General features: G+C 32.1%; 3 protein-coding genes across 3 annotated transcripts; 2 read left to right on the top strand and 1 right to left on the bottom strand.

Moving 5' to 3' along the window:
* Positions 1-2,307: 2,307 nt before the first annotated feature.
* On the top strand, positions 2,308-4,981 carry LOC108327655 (cation/H(+) antiporter 15). The gene is made up of 4 exons (XM_017561339.1): positions 2,308-2,343; positions 2,434-2,502; positions 2,626-3,624; positions 3,755-4,981. The coding sequence occupies exons 1-4, from the start codon at positions 2,308-2,310 to the stop codon at positions 4,979-4,981; spliced, it is 2,331 nt and encodes a 776-aa protein (XP_017416828.1).
* Positions 4,982-8,808: 3,827 nt separating this feature from the next.
* On the top strand, positions 8,809-10,996 carry LOC108329078 (arogenate dehydrogenase 1, chloroplastic). The gene is made up of 6 exons (XM_017563079.2): positions 8,809-9,127; positions 9,431-9,755; positions 10,184-10,266; positions 10,356-10,425; positions 10,540-10,614; positions 10,728-10,996. The coding sequence occupies exons 1-6, from the start codon at positions 8,964-8,966 to the stop codon at positions 10,812-10,814; spliced, it is 804 nt and encodes a 267-aa protein (XP_017418568.1). The 5' UTR covers positions 8,809-8,963; the 3' UTR covers positions 10,815-10,996.
* A 459-nt stretch (positions 10,997-11,455) lies between these two features.
* On the bottom strand, positions 11,456-17,356 carry LOC108329077 (protein RETICULATA-RELATED 5, chloroplastic). The gene is made up of 7 exons (XM_017563078.2): positions 16,580-17,356; positions 15,836-15,965; positions 14,720-15,247; positions 13,677-13,784; positions 13,030-13,578; positions 12,438-12,551; positions 11,456-11,808 (listed from the first exon to the last, which is right to left on the bottom strand). Exons 1-7 carry the CDS (start codon positions 17,239-17,241, stop codon positions 11,674-11,676), a joined length of 2,226 nt encoding a protein of 741 aa, XP_017418567.2. The 5' UTR covers positions 17,242-17,356; the 3' UTR covers positions 11,456-11,673.
* Positions 17,357-19,003: the final 1,647 nt, after the last annotated feature.

Genomic DNA, 19,003 nt, shown 5'->3' with positions numbered 1-19,003 from the left:
AGGATAATAATGACTTTACAATTCAAAAAATTTATACAACACCGTTTGATATTTACTAAATTTTTTCAAGAAATTTTTTCTTTCTTTCTCTCACAATTATAAAAGTATAACTCTTTTTTTAATGATTATATTATTTTTTAAAATTATATTTTTGTGTTTCAAAAGTAAAATGAGCAAAAAGTGAATATGAATGACACTAAACTCCATAAATGTTAAATTTGAAAATGATAAAATAAACTAACTTATTTTGTTTCGGTAAAGATATTATGGACAAAAATATTTCATTAATTTTTATGAAGGAAGGTTAGCTTGTCTCGTATGTTGGTATGTTGTTTCTTTTGGGTGAATGGGTTTAGGTTAATGGTTTACATTGTTAATGGTCTAAATGTTCTTTCTCATTTTAAAGTTCGTCTGTTATGTTTGGAGGTTACCTCTATAAAGTATTTCGACTTCAAAGTCAATAAAGATTCCATATCTCAATCTATTAAATGTTATCACTTATCTCTTTATTTCAAACTTATTATAAACTTTGAAATGGACTATGGATTATAGGTTGACCTATGGATTTGTTGGTCACAATTGTATAATTTCAAAAATAATGTGTGGGTCATGTGACATGGTTGACCGTTTTAACCATCTAATCCAAGATCGACAATCGTACAATATACTTTTAATTTAATTATTAATTAAATTTCTTTTATCATAAATTATAGAACCTATCTCATATTATATCACAGATAATTTGAAGCAACATATAACTTATTTGATACTTATATATTTCGTGATGTTAGGTTTTCTTCATTTATTAGATATTTGAGTTACCTATATCCATTTAAAAAAATTACTCAAGTCCACTATTTATATGGTTTATTCTCTTATATCATTATTAGGGATGGTAAAAAAATCTGCGGGTACGGGTATTCGCAAGTAAAATCCACGGGAGATAATTATTATCCGCGGATAACGGATAATGGGTATTTTAATACCCTCTTCTAAACGGGTCGGGTACATAGTATACTACCCGACCCGCAGGTACCGATACCCACAAAAAATAATAATAAAATTTATTTTATATATTTTTTAATTAAATTTAATTAAAAATAAAATAAAATTATATTTTATTAGGTTAAATTTAATTAAAATTAAATTTTAATTTATATTTAATTTATATTATATATATATATATATATATATTTTGTAATTTTATTTTTAAAATGTATAATTTTTTATTTTTATTTTTGCGGGTATCTGTGGGTACCTGCGGATTTTAAAATACCCGCAAATATTTTCTAAATGAGTACCTATGTAGGTAGCAGATCAGATAACGAATACATTTTTATCCGACAGGTCAGGTTGCAGGTAGGTACTATCCGTGCGTGACCCGACCCGTTATCATTCCTAATCAGTACCACATTGGTGATATTAATTATCTCTAATTTCCACAATTCACTCTCTTTGTGCATCCATACACACAAATATTGTAATTTTTATGACAACTAATGCTATCAAGATTCACAAAATAGAATTTAGGAAGGAAAGTATGTTTCATTAAATGATAAATGTATGTCATGTCATGATGCCAATAAAAAAATGTCAGATATTAATATATCCTGAATTTTTAATCATATTTAGTGTTAGAGTTTACTACTAGTCTTAGCATAAAAAACATTTATTACAACAATAAGTATTTCAAAAGTTATCATTATTTAAATTATTAAAATTTATTTAATAACACATGCGTTAGGTATAGAAACAAGAAAAAAAATGAACAGAGTTAAAAAGAACATGAAAATTGATATTTTAAAGTGGTAGTCTCAAAATGTTATATAAATGTTTGAAAATGATGAATCCTCATTGTTTATTTTATAAGTTATTGTTGGAAACAACTATATTAACATGTTAATTAATTTTCTTGTAAGATTATACAATGTTACTAATAGTAATTAATGATGCCATAGTTTCCATATTCATAGTTTTTGTGAATTTACTAAAAGTTCTTTGTTTCTCTGTTAACATTAACATTTGTATCTTGAAAACAAGGTTTTTATAAATATATATATGTATGTATATTCTCTCAGGTTACCTTAATTGAAGGAAAACCGTTAAAATGTGTGAAATGCAAAATACAAGGTCAACCTCTACTATGTGTAGTATAGTTTTTGTGTGGGTTTTGAACATTGTAATCCTTATTCTTTCCTCATTCATCCTGTCCCATTTTTTCAAGGAAAACTAATTTTAACATAGACATAATAACAAGAAGATTTTATTAACTTTTCCTTCATATTCATTCATGCACACACATATGTTATGGATGCTGTATCTGATGTTCAAAACAAAACATTGGTATGCCAAAATCCCTACAGCTATGGTCACGAGAATGTCTGGCAATCAGGCAATCCATTAGAATCCCCCACATGTCTTTTATTTATGCAGGTCTCTTTGATGACCGTAGTAACACAATTAACGGAGATATGTCTTAAGCCATTAGGCCAATCCTCTCTGGTATCCCAAATTATTGTAAGCTTTCTTTAAACTTGATGAATTTCACTACCATTATCAATGGAAATATAGAAATGTTGGTACTTGCTATAGTAATTAGTGGTAACAAATTGTGCATGGTAACAGGGAGGAATGTTGTTTGGCCCTTCAGCTTTAGGGCACATAAAGGTTGTACACAAAACCTTGTTCCCGGTAAAGGGTAGTCTTGTGCTTAAAACACTTTCATATTTTGGCCTCATGTTCTACTACTTCTTATGGAGTGTTAGATTAGATCTTTACACGGTGTTGAAGACAGAAAAGGTAGCTGTGGTTCTTGCTATATCTGTATCCATATTTACATTTCTTATCCCTACTGGACTCTCGCTCCTGTTGAAGACCTATGTTGCAATGGAAAAAGAAGTTGCAGACTCACTTCCATATATCGGTATCTCACAGACCTATACTATATTCATTAGCATAGCAGTGCTCTTGACGGATCTCAAAGTCCTTAATACTGACATAGGACGATTAACCATATCAGTAGCAATTCTTACTGATATGACTGGCATGGTTTTGTCAATGTTTACTTTTGCAGTAATTCAGTATACGGACGGTGATATTCTCATACTAGTATTTGCTGCTCTATCCTCATTTGTATTCCTGCTTCTTATTGTATTTATGATGAGGCCAATGATACTTTGGATGGTAAAGAACCCAGGAAAAGGTTCGACTAATGAAATTTGCACTGTCTGTATCTTTGTCTTCGTTATCCTTTCTGGACTTGTCAGTGAACTAATCGGACAGCATTTTTCCATGGGACCGATAATTTTAGGTCTGTCTCTTCCAGAAGGGCCACCCATAGGAACATCTTTGATGAAAAAACTTGAGATAATGTGTGTGGATTTTCTTTATCCAATCAGCCTAGCTGTTAACGGATTGGTGGTTGATATATTCAATATAAACATTAATTCTCTATGGATTATATGCCTCGTTATAGTTGTGGGTTTCTTTGTAAAGATTGGTGCTGTCATGTTGCCAGGATACTATTTGAATATATCCATGAAAAAATGTTGGATCATTGGTCTCCTTCTAAATGGAAGGGGTATATGTGAGCTTGTCCTCTTCAATCTGTGGTTGGAAAGTCAGGTATGTATAGTGCATTCAATGTATGTACATATTCATTGGTGCGAAAAGATATGTATTTGAGCTTGTTTTCAAAGTAACCTTAAAAACTGATACAATTTTTTTATCAACCTTTTTATTCTCTGTATGGCAGATAATAAATGAAGACGAGTTCTCTGTGATGGTTATCTCTGTTATAGTAATAAATGTTATCTTAGTAACAGTCGTAAAATTCATGTACGACCCTTCAAAACCATATGATAATGTAAGCAGATGTACAATTCAACATAGTACAAGAGATTCTGAGCTCCGAATTATGGTGTGCATTGACGACAAGGAAACACTCCCTACAATCCTGAACCTGTTAGAAGCCTCCTATGCTACTAGAGAAAGCACGATTGAGGTTACAGCGTTAGTCCTAGTTGAGCTTCAAGGAAGAGCCAGACCTGTTCTTCTTTCTAACCAATCCCATGAGAGTACACATCAGGTCTTATACGACTCAAATCATATGGATAACGCCTTGAGGCAATACGCACAACAAAATGAAGAACATGTCTCCATGAAATCTTACACTTCAATCTCCTTATTTGAAACGATGCATGATGATATTTGTAGAATATCACTGGAACGCGAGGCTAACATTTTGATCATGCCGTTCCATAAGAGGTGGGAAATCGATGGCACTGTTGAGGTTGCACATAGGTCTATCAGAACCATGAACATTAAAGTCCTCCAAAAGGCACCGTGTTCTGTGGGAATTCTAGTTGATAGGGGCATCTTGGGGGCCACTCCTTCACTCTTGGGGGGAAGAGAACCATATTACGTTGTTGTGTTTTTCATTGGTGGTGCAGATGACGTTGAGACACTGGCTTATGGCGCTAGAATGGCTAGGCAAGAGTATGTGTGGGTAACTGTGGTTAGGTTCCTTCTATTTGGTGAGGAAAATTCTAAGGACAGAAAACGTGACAGTGATCTTATAGATGAATATAGATACCACAATGCTGGAAATAATAGGTTTGAGATTTTGGATGAAGTTGTGAAAGATGGGATAGATATGTCTATATGCATAAGAAGATTGGTGGATTATTTTGATCTTGTGATGGTGGGGAGGCGACATTCACAATATGCTATTCTTCAAGGACATGATAATTGGAGTGAGTGTGAAGAGTTAGGGGTTATTGGGGACATGCTAGCATCACCAAATTTTGTCACCAAGGCATCGGTGTTGGTCATACAACAACAGAGAATAAGAGGGAGAGTTATCAAACCTACTGTCAATTTGAATCAGATGTCAAAAGATCAACTCATGCATAGTGTTCCAACTAACGACTCGTTAAGTCCTTCATGTACTATTTTTGTCGACAAGAATGACAAAATGTAAATACATTCCTACTAATTAGGATAACTCTCTTTTTTTCTTTCAAATCATTTGATTTCCATTGAAAAATTGAATTTTCATCACTTACAAGGTTAATACTCAATGCTAAAACATTATAATGTACTTTATATGGTCGTTTACACTTCGGTCACATCAGTTTTGATATTGTTTTAATAGAATTATATGGTACAAAATATAACTAAATACATTCTAAAGTGTCTGTACCTAAACATATCAAGCGACTACCATTGAGTGACTTAACTGATTATCTATCAGTCTACCAAAACTAATGATATATCGACTACTTTAAAAAACTTAGTCGAATATGATCAAATACTAATTCAGACAAAGTAAAACTCATTAAATCCAAACCCACACTCATTCAAGTAAGGGCCCACAAAGATAATAAATTACCATAAATATAACTGTCATTGAGATATATTTTCTATGTTCTTTTTAATTATACTTACTATTTGATTGACGTTAAGACTAACTTAAGTGTCAGGATGTCTTTTACACGTATAACTCATTTTCACTTTATAAAGGACGAGTACTAAGAAGAATGAGGATGAATACCTTATTAAATAAAGATTGAAAAAAGTTTGTGAAGTTAAAGTCTTTGAAAAATACCTCTTATATTTCTAAATAAATAATGGATTTAGAAAAAGAATTTAAAAACATAATAATCAACTTTTATAAAACTTTTGAAATTTTTTATGGAAATATTGTTTCAATTAAGAAATTTAAAATCTTAACACTTCATTATAAGAATATGTATTAGATTACTTAAAATTAAAATATCTAAAATTTCATAGAAAAAGTGAAAATTTAAAGTTGTTAATATCGTTTTTTTTCCCTTTTCTTAGTACTCACTTGTCAATTTTATTTTTGTTAAATATTTATTATAAATCATATGACTATCATTAATCCATTCATCATTTTTAAATGTTTAAAAATTAACTAATTTGATTACTAATATCACATAAATTTTCACATGTATTTTTAAGCATAACTCAATAACCATTACAAATTTTGAAAGAACCATATAACAATTTATAAATTATTTTCTAATAAGAAAATTTTTCACATACTACCACGTGACGATGGTACTTCAACGTTATTTAAGCTATTTCATCTAAGTTGTTTCTCAACCTCGACTAACAATTAAAAACAATTTACACAAGCCATAAAACAACCTCTTTCATAACTAATAATTTTTATATACGGACAAAGTTTTAAATAAAATTCTCCATGATAACATTCAAGGAAAATGATTGTTAGAAGTGAAATCAAATATATAAGCAACATTCAAATAAGTTAGACACAATATAATCAATATATCATAAAGTCATCAAAATCACATTCATTCTTCAAATTTATAAACTATCTCCTCTGACCATTGTCTTACAAATTTCATGACCTTAACAATATCAACCCACAAAACAACTTATCCATCTCAACATTTTCAATCTTTCCAAGTTTCCACAGCACAACAACACTACTATCAATCTATATTAGCCCATATTTAAATGACAATATTAATTTAAATGCATTCCTCCATTATTAATCCATTTTAGAAAAAAAAAATTCAGCCATAACCCATACTCTTAATACCATTTCTACTTTACATTGACACATTACTCAAGACTCATAAAACATTATTTCTATTCATTCTTCAGTAAAATTCTTCAGACTAACAATTTAAGCCTTTCTTCACCCTACCACATTCCACTACCCAAAAATATTTTCCACAAAAAAACATAACATAATGTATAAAACCTCAAAATTTCATTCAATTGAACTTCCTAATTTCCCATTTCTTGCTGTTAGCATTTTTAATTAAAAACAAACTAAACAATTTTTAAAGAAGATTCCTAACAATATTTTTCCTTTATATAAAGATTACTCTATGTACACAACAAAAATCTCATCAATATTTAAGATTTGCTTTTATGACCACAAATAGATGAAGATTCATCTAGAGGATAGAAAAGTTAATGCAATTAGAAGGCCAAATGCAAGAGAGAGAAAAATATAATTTAATAAAAAAAGATTAAAAAAATTAAACTTAATCAAAAAATAAAATTAATAAGTCCAAAACATTTATTGACACTCCAACCATCCCATGATATGATTAATTTCTAAAATGATTGAAATTAGAAGAAGAATTTGAGAGAAAGGATGAAAGCAAGGAAACCCATGTATGAGATGGAAGAAAGAGGATAGTGACAAAAGAAAGTACAAGTTTTGCTTCTATCAGTCACTTATTCTCTTTTACTTTATAATCCTATTATTACATTACTTTATTATTTTATCACTACCCTACTTCAGCACGTTATTACAAAATGTTTTTTGGAGGGCGACATTCTATAAAGATGATGAAGAAAACAAGTACTTAAGTTATGTGATAAGTACCTAACAATTAACTTAGAAACAAATTTGGATATGGATCTAGTAACTTTTGTATTCTTATTTAAAATTATTACTCATTAATGTCAAACAATGATACATTGACAAGTGAAGTTAGATAAACAACTCTTAGAAAACTTTTTTTTATAATAATTATAATATCATTTTATTTATAAATTTGTTTGACTTTTGGATGCATGTGTATTATTAAAATCAAGTTAAACTGGTTACTTTTTTAATCAGTAGGGTGTCAAAATATAAACTAGTTTAATCATAATAATACCTTTTTTCTATATTTTATTCTATTAAATATGTTTTTGATATTTTAATTTTGAATAAAAATTAGAATTAATTTATTCTCTCAATTTTAGAAATATATAAATTTAGTTAGTTTAATCAAATTTTATTATTTTTATATTTAATGTTTCAAACATATTTCATGATAATAATGAAGTTATTTATTGTTTGATATATTTATAATGAAGTTATTTACTGTTTGACATATTTTTCTAATATTAGTTAATAAGCATATTGAAAATTTTAAATAAATTTAATAGAATTTGATTAAAAAAATTAAATTAACATAATTATAAAAATAAAGAATTAAATTAGTTTAAAATTAAAAAAAAATCTAATTTTCACTTGAAGTTAAGAAAAAAAATATATTCAATTTTTTTTATTTAAAATTGTTATTACTATTATTACTGTTTTATCATATTATATAATAAAATTGATTATGTTTATATAACATAACTGATTATCATGTTAATTATAATTGATTATAGCATCTAAGCAAAAGTAAACTAAGGGCAAAATTATACTTTAATGGATAAAGCGGTTCGCTCGCGCAAATCTACACATGAATAACCAACCGTAGCAATAATATGTTCGTATGTTTTTATTGCTGCGAAAGAAAGTTGAGAATACCGAGAAAGTGGGGGAAGCAATAGGCGATGTCGACCTGTCGTGTCGTGTCTCAAACGTGTAGCTAAAATAAATCACCCTTCACAACTGTTTTCTTTATCGCTCTGAAAGGTGTTCGTTGGGACACGATAACCAAGTTCACAATCTTAAAAAACAAAAAAGTACCCTTTTGAGTAGTGCAATTTGGGTGTTATGTTAGTTGGGTCTGTCCAATTTTTGTTAAGAAACAAAAAGTTAATACTTTTAATAGGAAATAAATCATATGAAATACCTATTTTTTATTTTTATTAATTGCATTTGTTGTCTTCTTGCTGTGAAAAACTTTTAACAAGTAAATTCAGTTTCTGTTCAAGAAAACATCAAATACGGTAGAAGATAAAGGTGTGTTTTTTTTTCTTAAAAGAAAAGTGTGAGGAATCTTAAGATGCTAGCTTAAAAAGTTGGCGAGAAAGAGCAAAAGGCTTACATATAATAAAACAATAAATAATAGCGTTACGCTTGAAATTGGCGTAAACGTGTATGACAAGTGACAGAGGAGCATTAAATACGCTGTTACCCTTGCCCTAATTGAGCAGAGGAAATCCTGTGATAGTGTTGTTTTCCTAAAGTTATCTCATTCACCTTTGTTTCTCATCTAATTCTCAACTCAACCATGTCATCATCGTCTTCCCAAAGCCTCAGAATTGGCATAGTTGGATTCGGCACCTTTGGCCAATTTCTGGCCAAGACAATGATAAAACAAGGCCACTCTCTCTCTGCAACTTCTCGATCCGATTACTCCGACCTCTGTCTCCAAATGGGCATTCACTTTTACAGGTAAACCAAACCATAACTTAATACACATATCTTTTCTGTTTTCTTCCAAAAATCTCACTGACTACTTAAGATTTCTATTTTCAACCACACATGTTTTATCCACAAAACTCGAATTAAAACCTTTCTCAGAGAAACCAAGTTCAATTTCATTCAGATTACATCAATATGTACATACCATGCATGTGGTCTAGTTTGTATCGCTACACCCATTTACCTCAACTTTCCCAATGCGACGCTTAGATCCACAAAAACCATTTTTATGTTGCATTTGTATGTTAAACATTATTGTTGTTGTTGTTGCAGGGATGTCAGCGCGTTCCTTGCTGCTGACATAGATGTCATAGTGCTGTGCACATCGATATTATCGCTATCCGAGGTTGTGGGGTCAATGCCACTCGCTTCCCTGAAGCGCCCATCACTCTTTGTTGATGTTCTTTCAGTCAAAGAGCACCCAAGAGAACTTCTGCTACGAGAGTTGCCAGTGCACTCCGACATTCTCTGCACTCACCCTATGTTTGGACCTGTCACTGGCAAGAATGGATGGAAAGGTCTCACTTTCATGTATGACAAAGTTCGGATAAGAAATGAAGCTATCTGCTCTGGTTTCATCCAAATTTTTGCCGGTGAGGTAGGTTAATAGCCTTTATCAACAATACCCATCAATAACCAAAGAAGAAAGAACCATGTTTTTGCACTGGGGCAGGTTAATTATGTTAATCAAGAACAAAGAAACACAGAGTTTGGAAGCTAAGTAACTTTAGACGTTGACTCTGCATCTGATAAATCAAGATATAAGATATATATCTATACACTCCTACAAGCAAGGTTATATGTCCCCATCATGGAATAAAGTTATCAGTTCTCATAAACATGGTCATGGTCATTATTGAAAAGTCAATTAGTAAACAACTCAATCTTCAATTCTCCCCTGTAACTAGTATGAACAGAGTCTATTAGTTTGGACCATCGTTGGGTGGTTCACGAATGAAGCCAGAAAATCAGTTGTGAATTCTTACATTTATTGTTTATTGATCCATTTCCTATTTTTTTTATTAGGGTTGCAAGATGGTAGAAATGACTTGTGAGGAACATGACAAAGCAGCTGCGAAGAGCCAATTTATCACCCACACAATTGGCAGGTATGTAGCCTTCCACCTATCTTAACAAACATTCGACAAACACACATAAATTCTCACTGTATGCAACTCTTTTGCGGCTTCTTCATCAGAACATTGGCAGAAATGGATATTAAATCAACACCTATCGACACCAAGGGCTTTCAGGAACTTGTTAAATTGGTACACTTGTTATATCATTTCCGTAATTTCTCTAAAAGCTTTCCTTCGTTTTTTTACACCATTAGCCACAGTGCAACATGCGCTCTTATTTAACAAATTGAAATATACTTGCAGAAGGAGACCATGATAGGAAATAGTTTTGATTTGTTCAGTGGATTATTCGTGTATAACAGATTCGCCAGCCAGGAGGTATGGAACTGCTAGCGAAATGCTTAAACATATATCAAGATTTATTTTTAAATCTTTATTAACTACTAACCAAGGACTTCAAGATAGACTAACGGACTGCCAAAACTATGCAGCTGGAAAACCTTGAACATGCCTTGCAAAAAGTCAAAGAAACGCTGGTTGAAAGGATGAACGAGGAGAAGGGTCAAGAAAAGAACTGATGTTATGCATAATTTTATATGAGATATATTCTCGAACAATCAAATTTCCTCTTGTTCCAGTCATAAATTATTCCCATTTCAGTTTTACAGTTACCAAAATGAAGTCAACTAATAAACCAAATACACTTGCATATGTTCAATCTTGCTATAAAAATATGGGACGATCTTGTTCCCAGTATACACTGTGATTTCATGAAGCTAAAACACAGATATTTAGTCCTCAATGTCACCATTTAACTCAAGTGTGTTTCATTTAATCAACTTCAACTCCCTTAATTTTAAGCCAGATCTTCACTACCACTTCCTTTCCCAATAAACAAATTAGAACATTCTCTGGGGTCTTGACATGAGCTTTTTGGCTTTCTAATCAACCTATCCGCAGAGTATGTATTCCTTGACGTACAGAAATAATCTAAGCCAAAGGTTACTGCAAAGATATCGAAAGTTCACTGACCCTTGATAAATTGATAGTCTAAAGGTGTACAAACGTCAAACTCCATGAGAGTTCAAAACAAGTGCTCCTGAATTTTTATCCCATATCAACAAGACTTAACAAGACATATAAATACCTTTAGCAAAGAGTAGGTAACAACTTGTGTTGGTTTCGATTTGAGTCCCTTCTATCTATTCCACTTGTTACATTTATGAAGAAAAATTTTATATTCACCAAACTGTGAAATGGGAAACATCAAAACGTATACAAGTGAGCTGTCGAAGGAATTGTAAGAAGCTAATCAGCAAGAGACAGAAAGAGATTATGATGAAAACAATAACCTATTCCTCTGTGCCTGTATTACCAGCTTTTCAAGAATAATACAAATTACCACGAAAAAAATGTCGCAACGTATCGTCACCACTTTTATTTTTCTATCTCATCAATGGTGGCTTCTTCTGCTTCGTTGCATAAAATTGCAGCACTATTCGGAGAATCTGATGTTGGCGACTCTGTCTTTCTAACTTGCAGGCCAGTAAAGCGCGCTAGGTCAATCCATTGCTGCAGCAATTCATGAAAACATCAAATTTGAAAACTCCAGTACAAATTTAGAAATTGATGTACAGATGAATATATCACATAAAAATGAATTATAATGAATTATACTCCATTAATTTAAAACTACTAGATATATTAGATTATTAAATATTTTAGATAAATATCTTATTTTTAATTTTTATCTTTAATATTATTTCTTATTTATATTTTGAACTTAGTCTATATTTTTTTTATTATAAATAGAATATATTTAATATAAGAAATATTAATCTCATGTATAGTTTTTAATGTATTAAACAAAAGCTAATGGTACTCTCGAGGTTTTAGTCAGTTCAAATTATGGCACTTCAGAAAACCAAAGATGTCATTGTCTTTTCTTTTTTTCTTTTTCTGTATTTTGGTGTTTCACTAACTATAGTCAAAGAGCAATATTGGTCATTCACTAACTTTAGAAAACAAACGACTTATATTCCGTGAAATTAAGAATATTTAATGACTTTATAAATATTACTAAAATTTAGGAAGTCTAGTTTTCAATCATAAATAATTGAAATCCGCTAAAAGACGAGGTTGGGAACATTCAGCATTTGAAAGTGAACAAAAGCAGATTAAAGATAGGAAAACAGACTGACCTGGGTTCCCCAATAGGAATTGACAGTCCGTGCTACAAAAGAAAGCATATTTACAAAGAATGTCTGGGAAGCAAACTGTTCAGAAATCCGATGCTCCACTATCCCAGCAATTATCTGCCAAAAAAATATTGTAATTTCCGTACTAATGCAGAACAGATTAGAATTTAAATGGATACGTATATATAGAATATATAATATAACAAGGATGTAGTCTCAGATGAATTAGAGAAAATTACAAAATCAGATATATATATATATATATATATATATATATATATATATATATATATATATATATATATATATATGGGTATTTAGTAATATAGTACTTGGTTGGAAAATAATGGAGGGGAAGGAAGGCAAAGATTTTATAATACTTTCTTTTTTTGGTTTAAAGATTTGGATGAATAGAGAGGAGAATAAAGGGGAGGCAAAATCCTCATCCATATAGAGAGTATTTGGAGAGAGGAGAAAGTTTTACACTAATTGGAGTAACTATCTTTCATTTTCTACAGACACTGGGTTCAATCTTGCATTTGTCACATATCAATAATAACCAAAATTTTATACAGCAGACATGTCCACTACATACCTGATAACGGAGATTTGCAGAAATTCCAAGAAAGCAAGCATATATGACAGCTGTTTTCAGTATTGGTGACCTTATAACCCGTTGCTCAGTGACAATGGCTGGATTAAGGAATTTACGGATTCCATATAGAGAATTTGATGAAGCCACGGCTCCAATGCTTGAAATAAATCCAACACTAGCAAGTTTTAGCCCACCAAATACAACTGATGCAATTCTATGATTGAGATTCCAGTTTGTTCCTGCAAGATTCTTTTGAAATGCATTGTCCGGGATGGAACCTAGAAGTCCCATTAGAGAACCAATGTTGTCAGGGGCTTTCATCTCATCAGCATATGAAAGGAATGACAAAGTTGGTGCAGGGAGCCACACTGTAAAAAAATCAACTACTGATCCTCTGATAGTGTCTGTAATAACGTAGTCAAGCTCTTGGAAAAAATTATCTTTCCGCTTTTCATATTGCGCCAACAATGTAGTTGTTATTGATATGGCTTCTTCTATGGCTAATCTGTGCAAGAATTTGGGATCTGCCAACAATCTTTCCCTGAAACCCTATATAAAGAAGAACCGGATAAAAGGTAGGAAAAGGCAACAAAGTGATGAATTTTCTCATGATTAAAAGCAGAGTATTTTTCAAATAAAAAATTTACCCCGAAACGGTGAGTGAGTTCTGAAATCAGAGGATACTGCTCTAGATCAAAGAAGTTCTGCAAAACCTCTGGAGATACTAAACCAAGATCAATTCCCTTTTGAAGATCCTGAAATCAAAATGAAAATACAACCCATGTTCACAATGACAACCAATATTCGCATACCCTATTTAAAGTTAAATCACAGAAAAGTAAACAGACGCATAGAAAAAAGAACTGCAAGTAGTAGCACACCAGCAATCAAAGAATCAAACGCAAGTATGCAATTAATGCAATTTTAGTATCATCAGTGACCGTTCAATTATTCTCCCAAAAACCTTGGAACCCATGTATGCCAAGCTATAGACCAGGGTTACTTTATTTTAAGGGAAAGAAAACAGAAATAACAACTTCATTATCACAATTAACCCATTGGAAAAGTTTTGAACTCGTTAAATCATCGTATATTGTTGCGCAAAGAATCTAACCTCAAAAGGAATATGAATTTAATGGAAAAGTAAGATAGCACAGAGAAAGCGCTACAAAATGGTGAACATTAAATTGAAATCCCCCGCACAGTTGGTTGAGCTGCATAGTTGGTTAAATTGAAACAATGCAAAACACAGATATCAATTAAAGGGATGAGGACCCTTTGTTTAATCTCTTCAAAAAAAATTTTTTTTTGTATATTTCATATAAAGTTGAAACTATTTTATTTGGCAACAACAATTATAAAATATACTTTCATTATAAAAATTAATTATAATTTGACTTTTTTTCAGCTCCTACTCAAAGTAGCTTCTTAAAACCATAACATATGTTTAGAAGTAATTTTCATGGAAAAATTTGAAGCAAATGGGTTCTAAAATGCTCATCAAATACCAAAGTTATATTACATACAAAAAATAAAATAAAATTTAACAGTTATAGTAACCGCAAAATCTCTTGTTTGTATCACCTAAATGGACAATGAGAGAAAATAAAGGGCTAAAACTAGGAAGGAGGATATACAGAGCAAGAAAAGTAATAATCAAGCAAACTAGTGACGGTAAATGCTGACTAACCTGTGGTAGGGCATCTCGCCTCCGCCCAGCAGCATTCATTACGCGAGCAATCTCAGCACGATCAAAGCAATTTCTACTACAGGGTCTGGCAGCAGAATACCACAAAAAATCAGCCACGGGAACTTCTCCTTCTCTGCGAATGAATTGTCTTTCAGGGTCAAGTAATATAACTACTTGGTTTTTCTTTTGTATTTTTCCTGAAATTCTAGCTGGCACTCCAGTTCCTCTAGATCCATACGTAACATGGCTTGCACCAGTCACAACAATTAACATACCAGTGGACCCTCCATCAACCACATTTTGTAAGATAACCTGGGACATAGAATACTCATCAACTACTTTAGCCTGGGCAGAAAGGTATGAGCTCGGACCAAAAGGAATGGACAGATTTTGAGTACTATCGACTGAAGGTCTACGTGAGATAGAAGTAAAGCCTGATACAAAGCCCGACCCAGCTGGAGGAGCATAAAGTTTACGTTCAGCCTTTGTAAGCCCACGAATTCCTTCTGCTTGGACAGTTCTTAAGATCTGTTGATGACAAAAATGATCAAAACCATAATTATCATCTTTATGAGTCTTGAGTCTAGACCTAGCAATATAAGAAATGACCCTAATCCTACAGGGTGGAGTTAATTAGATGAATCAATTGAAACCTTTCCGCTCTATCAAAAACCAAATTTTAAGTAAAACATCTAATGAAAAATCGATTTAATGCTCCTAAAGTTTTCTCAGGTCGTCCCCTACCATTTCAACCTATTAGCTTCCCTTAATGACCAAACTATCTGAGGACACTTTCCATAATCGTATCATTTTTCTAAAATAAAGTGTTTATTTGACCTTTTGTTTAATATGGGAACCTTGAACAGTAGGAGCTTTTCAGGGCTTGTATTTTATACATCAAATATTTGTTGTCCTAATGCAATTAAAATCGTTACAGCTTCCATTTACTAAATATCTGCTCCTACCTTTTTTCAACTTGTTGTAGATCAATTTGACAAGCACTTTGATTATCTAACATTTGCCAATTTCTCCTAATTAGCCACAACCATAATTTTCAGAGACAAAATAAATATTTGAAAGATTATCACGAGTTTGGAAAAAAAAAATTTGACGTACCTTCAGCGGAGTACCACAAGCGACTACACGGATTCCATTTTCACGACAGTAGCTCAGAATAGGTTCATACTCCTGCCATCTTTGAGGTGGCCAATGCAACGTATAAGACTTCAAGGTGTCTCCATCTATCCTGCATTGAAAGTCGAGTTTTAGTACAAACAATGCAGAATCACGGAAAGCAGTCTGACTAAGACAAAAGAAGCAGAGATTAACAGAAATATAGTGAGCCAGGAAATAGAGAGGCGGACAGAAATCTTTAACCAACAAAAAGTACTTTTCAATAATTAACAACAGTGGAAAATTTCTTAATTCAGGTAACAAGACATTCTGAAAAGAAAGTAGGAGCATAGCAAACATCACTAATGTAACAATTTTTAAAGTCAACATGCCATAGGAGCATACCATACATCTAATTCCATGGACTAATATTCACTTTAACAGGAAATCATTCAGAATCACATAACTAGAAGATTCTTCCTCAAGCCAACAATTGTAATAATAACAACAAAGCACCCCCAATTTACATGTTCGTAATCAACTCCATGCTGTTTGCTCCACTCAATATCTCTTTTATTTAACTTCTTCCAAAAGAATGGAACACACGAGTTGATTTCAGCTCAGAAGACAAATTAATTCATTTTGTCTTCTTATTTTCTGATCCTATAACTACTCATTGAAAAGTTAATCCACACAGGAATCACGCAAGAATCTAAACATTAATCACAAATTCAAAGGCACTATTACTTCTTGTCCATATACTGATTGAGCGGTTCCTGAAGATTAGAGGGAAAAGCTTCCAGCGCAAGAGACAGTTTTTTTTCCTTCTCCGAACAGCGCCTATTCAAATTCTTCACAATCTCAAGCTCCAATTCCCTATCGTCTCGAACCGGAACCTGTTCCGCTTCCCCCAAATAAACCACTCGCGCATTCATCAACTTCTCCCACACCTTCCCTTTCTCTTTCCCTATCGCCAACGGTTCCCCTATCACCGCCGCGTCGTAAATCCTCGACGTTATCACTTCCTCCTCCTCCTTTTTCGCCTCCTCCAGCTTAGGTGCTGTCGGAGCCAATTCCGCCGGCTTCTCCTCCGCCCTCGACGCCGACGATAACAGAACCGACGCGCCGGCAGCCAGGAACGGTGCCATCAGCACGCCGCGCCGGCTGCTCCGAGGTTGACTATAATCGCCACCGGAGCCACCCGGATTCGAAGCCGCGGCGACGCATGTGGAGTGGCGGACGGACAGGTTGACGCGGCGGCGTTTCGCAGTCCAGATGCGACGGAATTCATCGGCGGCGGCGGCACGAAGAGATTCCGCCGGGGCGTCACGTGAGGAAGCGGTGGCGCGAAAGAAAGGCACGTGCGGGAGTGGAGTGGCGAAAGAAGAAGCCTGAGTGTGTGGCTTCATTTGCCTTCAGTTGTGGCCTTCTCACCAACCGCAAGGTTTAAACTTTGTCACTTCCCCTTTTCATTCTGCCACCACACAACAAAAGGATTCGTTTATTTTCAGCCTTTCAAGATTGCATGCATAATCATTAGTATTCTTATTTATTTCGGAAAAACTATTTTTTTAAATATAAGTTTTGCAAATTTTACCCTTTATATATTTGTTTCCCCTCATAAAAATTATAGGTTTTGAAAAATGAAAATTAGTGAAACTATTAAAATCTAAGAAAACAGTGGAATATACTTTTTTTTATGTCTAAAATTGAGTTCGTAATTTAGGTGGTGGCAATAAATTGAAGTAATATTATTTGATTTTATAATTGAGATTGTGACGTAAACTATAAATAGAAAGGGTGAGATTTGAATGTCTACGTGAAGCATCGGTGTCCATACGTGAAAATTGGAGTTATCCGTTTCCAAATACCAATCTTCCATTGTTTTGGAATTTTGTTTGAAGATAAAATGATCAGAGTCAGATGTTTCTCAGCTCAATTCTCAAATGGTGGCTGAAAACAATACTTCAAAAGTTTAAACCCAGGTGACGTCTCATTGTATGGATTTATATTTAATATTGCCAAATAATAAGGGGCAGAAATCAAAATAAAAATGCAAATTCCAATTACACGTTTGAAAGTTAGAACAAACTCCTTCTTCATAATTATGATTTAGTAATCACTTAATCACATTCCTCAATTTTTCGTCTACGTCATTAACAGTTTTTAAATTCAACCGAAATTTCAAAAGAAAATCAAAATATATAAAGATAAATACACATAATTATCAGTATTATCATCTATTTTAAAAAATAAAAAGTATAATATGAAACGTCTTTGTCGGTGAATTCTGTTTCATTTTATAAAAAAGGTTAAATTGTAAAATTGAAGATGAAAATATGAAATAAATTGTTTAAGTCAATGTTTAAAATCCAAAATTCATATCGAATTAGGATCCGATAAATTTAAACAGTAGGGTTTGTATCCGTTATTTCCTAAAGTTTATTATCAACCTCTTCAACTTTCAACACTCATAAAATATAGTTGGATTCATCTTTCTTAAAACAATTAACTGACTCATCCTGGTTATCATATGGTTAAGGTTATTGGAGTCTTTGTTTAAATAGCTTCTGTAAGCTGACAATGTTACAAACCCGTATATTAAGTTTGGAACATCCCTAGTTGAAGACATCACATGTTTAAATTTTTTCTATATAAAAACAATATTTACAAAACTTATATTATTTGAGATTTTGTATAAGGTTGGTAGCAAAAAAAAAAACTAATAGAATTATCAAATTTGGCCTCGTCACGTCATTTGGTCTTGATCTACATTAATTGACGTAAACTTTATAAAATTTTTAATAAACTTGGTTGTATGCTTGTATAAAAAAATTAAACAACAAAATCCTTGACTAATTAAGCATATTTATTTTTTTATTAATTAAATATATTTTAAAGTATATAAATAGTTATTATGCAAAAAATTTATCTAAATCTGAATCAAAGCTAAATAAAATATTTTAATTTGAAAGTTTAAAATAATAAATTTATAAATAATAAGTTTATGGATTTTTTTTATTATGTTATTTTTTTTAATGCACCACTTAAATTTATACTTTAATTTTATCCCTTATTTATTTCTTTTTAATCATATATATATATATATATATATATATATATATATATATATATATATAATATTTAGTAATTATAGAAAAACTTTATTAT

The sequence above is a fragment of the Vigna angularis genome, chromosome 2, assembly GCF_016808095.1.
Source record: "Vigna angularis cultivar LongXiaoDou No.4 chromosome 2, ASM1680809v1, whole genome shotgun sequence".
Lineage (NCBI taxonomy): Eukaryota > Viridiplantae > Streptophyta > Magnoliopsida > Fabales > Fabaceae > Vigna > Vigna angularis.
The sequence above is the reverse complement of the archived record's forward strand: the minus strand, read 5'-3'. Positions and strand labels throughout refer to the sequence as shown.

Bases quoted from the DNA above. Each gene is read 5' to 3' on its own strand.
- LOC108329077 (XM_017563078.2), bottom strand. From the start codon at position 17,241: ATGAAGCCACACACTCAGGCTTCTTCTTTCGCCACTCCACTCCCGCAC. The intron at 13,785-14,719 runs GTTAGTCAGCAT...TTTTGATTTCAG, and splicing joins GGCGAGATGCCCTACCACAG to GATCTTCAAAAGGGAATTGA. The intron at 11,809-12,437 runs GTCAGTCTGTTT...GAATTGCTGCAG, and splicing joins ATTCCTATTGGGGAACCCAG to CAATGGATTGACCTAGCGCG.
- LOC108327655 (XM_017561339.1), top strand. From the start codon at position 2,308: ATGGATGCTGTATCTGATGTTCAAAACAAAACATTG. The intron at 2,503-2,625 runs GTATCCCAAATT...GCATGGTAACAG, and splicing joins CATTAGGCCAATCCTCTCTG to GGAGGAATGTTGTTTGGCCC. The intron at 3,625-3,754 runs GTATGTATAGTG...TCTGTATGGCAG, and splicing joins ATCTGTGGTTGGAAAGTCAG to ATAATAAATGAAGACGAGTT.
- LOC108329078 (XM_017563079.2), top strand. From the start codon at position 8,964: ATGTCATCATCGTCTTCCCAAAGCCTCAGAATTGGCATAGTTGGATTC. The intron at 10,267-10,355 runs GTATGTAGCCTT...CTTCTTCATCAG, and splicing joins ATCACCCACACAATTGGCAG to AACATTGGCAGAAATGGATA. The intron at 10,615-10,727 runs GTATGGAACTGC...AAAACTATGCAG, and splicing joins ACAGATTCGCCAGCCAGGAG to CTGGAAAACCTTGAACATGC.